A 7820-nucleotide genomic window follows, 5' to 3' on the forward strand; every position below is an offset into this window, starting at 1 on the left:
CCCCCCAGCCCTGCCCAACTCCCTCCCTCCCTCCCTATGGGGGCCTCAATCCACCCACCCTCTCAAGACTTTCCTGCAGGAGCTGCTCTCCAGGCTGCCTGGCAGCCATATGCATACACATGCACATGGAGCCCCCTGCCTAACCACCCTCTTCCCGCTCCCTCCAGCCCCTGGCAGGCTGGACCTCTGCCACCTGCAGAGAGCTCTTTGCAAAAGTGCACGAGCCACAGATTTTTCCACTAAAATGAAAAAAATCCGTTTTCCTTGGGTAAAGGGGAAAAAATCCACATTTTTCTCCTTTTTATGCATGGGAAACAGAAAACCTGGATCACTGCTAATAATTCATGACTATACAAGTACTTTTAATAAAAACCCATCTATTTAATGTGTGAGCATAGGAAGTGAGAATGCTTACTGTTCTACCCAATTTGATTGAAAAATGAGGTTAGGTTTGTTTGTTTTTTTTGACATATTCACACTTGAGCAACTTTTTGTACTACCATAGTTGTAGAAGAATGTTAACAGGCTCCACTGGGGAATCCCACGCTGCCTTTAGCTGAAGGGAGATTGCAAAGTGGAGTGTTTGGAGCCTCACTTGCAGAAATTAAGGCACCTTCAGAGTAAGGCGCAGATTTAAATTTTGGATCTGGACGTGTGAAGTGGCAAATCAGCACCTAAGTCCCCTCCTCAATACAGCCTGAAAATGGCCAGTTTTTGAAGTCAGAAAGTTCCCACCTATAATTACTCAGCTGCAGTTGTTATCAACTCCAATGTAATCCAACACAAAATATATAAAGTGACAGGATGCAGTCTGTAAGCACTGTGAGCAGGACATTTATTCCTATTCCAAAAACATTTTTACAACTGTATTTGTAGCAATACAAAATTACATTTTTATTTTTTTTTTACTAGAAGTATGCCATAAATTGAGGCCAGATTCACTGAAGGTGCAATAAGGCAAACACATGACACTTTCACAACCAAGTATAATTTATACGCAGCGAGTGGGAAGGATGAGTTTATGGCAAAACAAGAAACCAACATGACTTCCACGTTCATTTCCCATTAAATCAGACGCTCCCTCCCCCTGCACACAGATTCACATATTTCAGCAATGTACAGTAATGATACCATTCACATAACTTGTGCTTTGTCTATTTATCTCTGTTATTGACTAGTTATCCAGATTTGCCAAATTTCAAAATTTCTTGCTGATTTTCCCCTTTTGACCTATAACTATGGGATCATTTTGAATAAAGTATAACTTTGGTCATTGTGGTATGTACATTAGTACAAAAATTAATGTCCAGGCATTTTAAAGAAAACTTTTATATAGAGTCAATGCATGGTATTAATGATAGAAAAACAAATGTGTGCACAAGCTCATTATTTAGACATTTCTACTTGATTATAACTGTTGACTAGAAAATTATGTAGCTCATGTAGCTGCAATTTAGGGTTAAAAGCAGGCACTGCAGGATACAGTAGTGTATAATTAATGTATATTAATCAATAATCAATGTATATTAGATGTAATTATAACCTGCATGGTAGGGAAAAAACAAAAAAAACTTTGTCCTAACACACGGTGTATCACTTTTAATAATAAAAACCCTTGTTCTATAAAGCCAAGAATGGCCTATATAATTTAAGTAACAAGGGGTCTGAATCTCCCTTTTGAGGACACACAAACAGCCACTGACCAACAGGGGATTTGTGTATACTAAGGAAAGAGACCCATGTATATAGCACAGAACTTTAAATAGCATTTTTCACTATGCATGATATACCATTTTTAACTTACTCAGCTGTCAAAATGCACAGGGTATGTCATTAAATAGCCATTCTCCCACGTATACAAGTCTCTGTCTCTGAGACTGTATGAAAGCATAGCAAGACCAGATTGTGAAGATCGTAATTCAAAGCTTGCATCAATCTGCTTCTCTTTCAACAAATCAAAAGCAAAAGTTACTCTCATATCCTTAGTTTCAGTAACATACAGCACTCCACATGCTATGAACGCATTGCCAGCTTTGGACTTGGGGTACGTAGTGTTGACGTGTCGAACGGCTGAGAATTTCTCTTCATCAATATGCGCAACAATGATATTTTCATCAATTCTTGAGGCATAGATGATCCAAAGACCCTTTTCATCCACTGCTATATTGAAATATGTCTTGGAGTTAGAAAAGAGGTAGTTGCGACCATGATGCAAAGCATTTTCAATTTTCAGTGTTTTGAACAATCCTGTATCAAGCTCAAATCTGAAATAAAACCATAAATATTTAGCCTTCTATTTATACCTGGTGGCTGGTTAAATTAGTTGCAAGTGGACAGGTATTAGTGGGAATCTTGGTCAAGGGGAGTGAAAGAGTGACAGTCCCTGAGATGTGCCCCACCAGCAATTCCACACACTTGCAACACCTTCCAAGCTAGAAGGAGCAAAGAAAATAGCCAGAAACACCATCATAACAGACAAAACCCACATTGTGTGACAACATGGAAGATTATGAAAGGATTTGTTCTAGCCTACAAAATCTTTTCAGATTACCTAAATGAAAGAAATCAGCTTGGGAGAGGAAGAAGAGGTTTGCAGAAGAAATGTAATGGTCGCTCAAGCTAATTGCAAATGATGCTGAGAGAAGCCACGAACTGAGAATAGGAAACTGTATGCAGAAATCAGTTTTCTGCTGAGGAGGAACCGAAGCAAGAAAATGTTATAGAGTTAAGCAGACAATCTGGGCTGGCCACCAGCCTTGCAACTCCCCCATACTTAAACAGAATGATTTTTGGAAAAGCTTTTGATCAACAAAGCACATCAAAGGAATAAAACCTCTTCTTTTAAAGACCAGACTTGCAGCCAACAGTCTGACCCAACTCCAGCCTCTGTCAAGGCAGCCTGACTGTTTCATTTCTGAAGTACTGAACTGTTTTTATTCCTTGAAATTCCTTGATGATAAAATGATAATCTGCAAACAGCACTCAGCAACTTGCTTAGAGCTCCTCTAATCCAAGAGGGTAATGAACTTTTACTCAGACACATTTTCACCTTGTATTTAACCACTGAACGATACCGTTTTTGGCAAGCACAATGTGTGTTTTATTCCTCTGATTAATAAGTTTGATACCAGGAACATGTTTGATAGTCTGACTTATACCTAACAATACCGCCCACATCGTTTCTCCAAGTATGCAGGTAGCTGCAACATCAAACGCAAGAACCTAGAATGACTCCAAGTTCTACAACAAAGGAAGATGGGATGATTCCCCTTTGCTCCTAAGGGAGGCCATGCTGATCTGGGCTAGAGGTGCACTGCTCTCCCAGGGAGTCTTTACATGTGCTCTGGAGGTGGGGGAGTGGGTTAGTTAGTGCAGCTCTCAGGAGCGACTCTAATTAAAGAGCCCACAGTGTCTCACATGTTCAGCGTCCCATGCTTCAAAATGGTAACAGGGGGACTAACTAAAACTTGTAAAACAAGCTTTAGTTAAAGCACCCCCACTGCCATTTTGAAGCATGGGACGCTGAATACATGAGACACTGAGGCTGCTGGAGCCAATTAGTACACATTGGAGCAGGCATTGGGCATGTGTATAGGTGCACCCAATGTGAGAGCTTCCCATGAAACTGCTCCATGGGTGAAGGCCTCTGGGAAATGCACACATTGATGATCATCCATCATCAACTTACTTCCCTCTGTTCCTAAAAACAGGCCATGCTGATCTCCCTGCCTGGGTGAACATGAAGTCCACTTTGGGGAAGCACAACTTCTGCAGGAGCTATACACCCACACAGAGCTAGAGGACACAAACTCTGTGGAGGTAGATGGCATGAACAGGCCTACAAAATGCCTGCATATGGAGACTGCCTTTTTCTGCTTCTTTCCCACCCCCCATACAAAGCATGATGATATGGAAACTGAAAAAAACTTGGGACGTCCCTCTTCATTATGTGGAGTTTCCCCTTGTAGGGGATTATCTAATCTAGCCAAGCAATATCAAGTATAACTGGACTAGTTTCTAAAACCTTTCCACTTTGGGGTCCATAGCATGATACACTGCAGCATTTCATCAGCCTGATGAGAGCAATCTGCAAATATTCTCTTCAATTAAGCACAAAAGAGAAATAAAGCATTCCCTGTGTAGGCGGTGTGATCCTGGGAGAGAATTGCCAGAGGTAAACAGCCAAACTCAGATTTGTTGCAAAACCTTCATCCTTCACAAATGTGCATCACCAGAACAATACTCACATCATGAACAAAACATCTGAGCCTACTCCCCAGCTCTTTACTTGAAACAAGTGTAAAACCTCCCCTTAGGAGAGTTTATGCCAGCTGAAATTGGAGAAAAGCATGAGAATTCACAAAGTCTGCCCCCACTGATGACACTCTCCTCTGCACTGATGAAGGAAAATTTCTTAGAGAGATTAAATGATATCTGAAAAGGTAAGTTTAGACCAGAAAGCTTTAGCACTAGGCTCCATATCATATTACACTGCGTAGAGAAGTATGTTTGATTCTTGTAACAGGATCTGATGGAATTAAGTGCAAGTATCTCTGGCAGAAGAAACAATGTGTGATCCCCATAACTATTTACATTCTTTGGCACCCAAGTACATTTAGTAAAAAGAGACTATCATCTGCCTGGAAAGAAGTATCAAAGCCTGATGATGTTTTTGGCTCTAACACCAGACTCAAATAAAAAGCAGGTGCAATCTTCAACTAACCCTTCACCTGTGTGTTTGGTTCTTTCCACATATTTGGGTTCTACTTTTGATTTGCACTGGCTGCCTGCCTGCCTCAATAAAAGCTGAAAAGATAAACATGATCTCCACAAGCCACACCAGGTTCAGACGTGGTGGGAAAACTCCAGAACTTGCTAATGACATGCATTGAGATAATGAAGCCAGCACTCCTCAAGGACGCCTGCTAACTCATGCAGTCACTCTGCATTCATTTGATGCCTTAGTTTATCCATTGTAGTTCATGCCCAGCAAGAGGAAAAACACCAAAAGCAAAGCCACCAAAATCCTCAAATGTACTGAAGTCCTTAGTTTCCACTAACTGAAATCAATGGGAATTAGATGCTAAATATTTTTGAGGATCTGAGCCTATATGACTGAGCTATTGTAGCCAAGATGTAGATGGCAACTCATATTATAACCCAAGATGTTCCTCAGGCTCAGCTTTCTTATTAACCTTTCTAATTTTTCTCTTATTCTGCTTTTCTCATCCTCTTTCTAATCACCTTTCATAATTACATTATGACATGACCCATAGTGATGTCCATAACATCTGCAATTACAGCTAGTGGGCTAAACTTGTGTTTGGTGCAACTATGTGACTGGGCAAACACCAAGTCATCTATTCCATTTCCTTGCCCACCCTTCCCCACAGGGCTGCATGTTGAGAATAAATTGATCCCTGGCATGAGGTAGAGAAGTGGGGACCAACTTTTTAGCAACCAGTTTGGGTGCTGTACTTCAAGAAGGAAGCTGATAGACTCAAGAGGGTCCAGAGAAGGGCCACTCATATGGTTAGGGGCTTACAGGACAAGCCGTATGAGGAGAGACTGAGGGACCTGGACCTCTTCAGCCTCTGCAAGAGAAGGCTGAGAGGTGAGCTTGTGGCCACCTACAAATTCATTAGGAGGATGCAGCAAGGGATCAGAGATGTTCTGTTCACCAGGGTGCCTCTTCGGGTAACAAGGAACAATGGTCACAAACTGACAGAGAGCAGATTTAGGGTAGATATCAGGAAAAACTTGTTCACAGTAAGGGTGTCCAAAATTTGGAATGGGCTCCCAAGGGAGGCGGTGCTCTCCCCTACCTTGTGGGTCTTTAAGAGAAGGCTGGATAGGCACCTGGCTGGGGTCACCTGACCCCAGCACTCTTTCCTGCCTAGGCAGGGGGTCGGACTTGATGATCTGTTGAGGTCCCTTCTGACCCTAATATCTAGGAATCTATGAAACCATGCCACAAATTAGCCCCACACCCTTCTTGAGTGCCACTCCAAACTACTTCCCCTGCCAATCTGCTGCTCCGTTTCCTGCTTCTTTCCCTGAGCTCCCTGCCTGATCTACCAGTTTGCCTTCTGCTCCTTGCCCTATCTGCCACTTTTCTCTCTGCTTCCCCATTATGCTGCATGCCACACACAGGCTGCCCATGCCATTGTGGCACGCGTGCCACAAATTAGCCACTCTTGAGGAGAACATCTACATGACTGGTCCCTAGAGGATTCTTTCAGTGTACATCACTCATTCCATTGGCCCACTATAACCAGAACTACTGGCTCTGCCCCAAACATGCCTCTTGAATTCTCTTGTACACTGATGCACCAGCACTACCAGACCCTTCTCTGGGCTGACAATCTGTTTCAAAAGCATTTGTAGAAAATGATTTGTTCTCTTGCTCTCTTTGTCAAGTATCTTTTATTTTTTCATTCCAACTCCACAACAAGACCCCCATGGTCAGAGCCTTTTGACTTCACTGCAAGAGTCCAAACTCCAGATTTGAGGACTATACTATTCAGAACAGTACAGGTCATAGGACAAAAGCCTGTTAACAACCGAGTTTCTAGTTACATATCGAGTTCCACCTCTGCACGTGACATCATCAGTCTTACAGCCCAGGTGCTCTAAACATCACCATTATCAGATGAGGGGGGGACCCAAAAGGTCTGTAGCTTGAAACTTTGTTAAAAAATGTGCAATGCAACTTCATGCCAAGAAAAGAGGTGCCTAAAATGATTCCTTAAACCTCTCCCACCCCTCCAAGGATCAGGAGGAACTAAACATCTGGACTACAGATTAAGATTTCAGCCCTGGGCTTTTGTGACCTATTTCTAGTACCAGATACCAAGTTAGATATCACTAACCATTCCCCCATCCCCCTCATTTTTGCCAACAATAATCCCAAAGGAAACATAAAACATTACATTAAATATTGCTGCTTTGCCACCTAACGTTAATCTCCACCGTGCTAACCTACACACATGCTTTTCATCTTACAATATCTTACGGCTATGGGGAATGCCACACCTCCACCAGGTTAAGATGGACTTACTTCACAATGAGATTGGTTCCTCCTCTTTGGTAGTACAGGCAGTGGTTATATATTGCATGGCCACATCCATAAAAGATCCCTGTGAGGTTAATCATCTTGTAGGTGTCATTCAGCAGTGCATTTGAATTTTCATATTCTTTTATAAAGTTTCCTGAGGGAAGGGAAGAAAAGTCCTCTGGTTGGTTTATTTATCCACCCCATCTACCCTCCTTCAACTAAAAGTGTGACAATCAAGTTCTTGACTCACATTAAAAATTATAGCCACGCTTTCAACACGTCTCAGAGCTAGAACACACATGAAACAAAATCCAAATCCTTAAAAATTATTTAGGTGCTGAAATTCCATTGTTCTCAGTGGGAGGTAGGTGCCTAAACACCGTTAAAGATCCAAATCAAGTTTTGTTGTACAACGTGTATTCTGCAGGAAGACTGATACCATTCAACTGGAGATTGGAAATGGATTCTACATTAAATACACCTCACTCAAAACCTAGGCCATTTCCATGCTTTTTCCTTTCTCTCTTGCTGTTTTTCTTAACCACAGCAACCTCAATTTAGGAAATTAAGTCAAGGGAGAAAATGGTACTAAAAAACAAACAAAAAAACAACCTAAACAAGTAACCAGGAACCCCACTAACTATGACTAAGAAAAATTTTCCTACTTTTTTCCAGGATTTTCAACTAAAAATTGTTTTTTCTTTCTGCAAAATGTCTACTTCACACTTGTTTTTGCCTTTTTTTTTTTTTTTTTTTTTTTTTT

At 41.5% G+C, this 7820-nt stretch overlaps 1 protein-coding gene across 2 annotated transcripts in view; it reads right to left on the minus strand.

The window, feature by feature from the left end:
• Nucleotides 1-812: 812 nt before the first annotated feature.
• Nucleotides 813-7820, minus strand: part of GLDN (gliomedin) — a 68356-nt gene continuing 61348 nt past the window's right edge. For both annotated transcript variants that reach the window (XM_019504213.1, XM_019504214.1), the window contains exons 9-10: nt 7061-7211; nt 813-2264 (exon numbers count right to left, since the gene is read on the minus strand). In XM_019504213.1, coding sequence (XP_019359758.1) covers nt 1805-2264; nt 7061-7211 — 611 coding nt within the window. In that variant the 3' untranslated portion in view covers nt 813-1804. The remainder of the gene's footprint in view (nt 2265-7060; nt 7212-7820) is intronic.

Source organism: Gavialis gangeticus, unplaced genomic scaffold (assembly GCF_001723915.1).
Source record: "Gavialis gangeticus isolate Ggan-Ray unplaced genomic scaffold, GavGan_comp1, whole genome shotgun sequence".
Taxonomy (NCBI): Eukaryota; Metazoa; Chordata; order Crocodylia; family Gavialidae; genus Gavialis; species Gavialis gangeticus.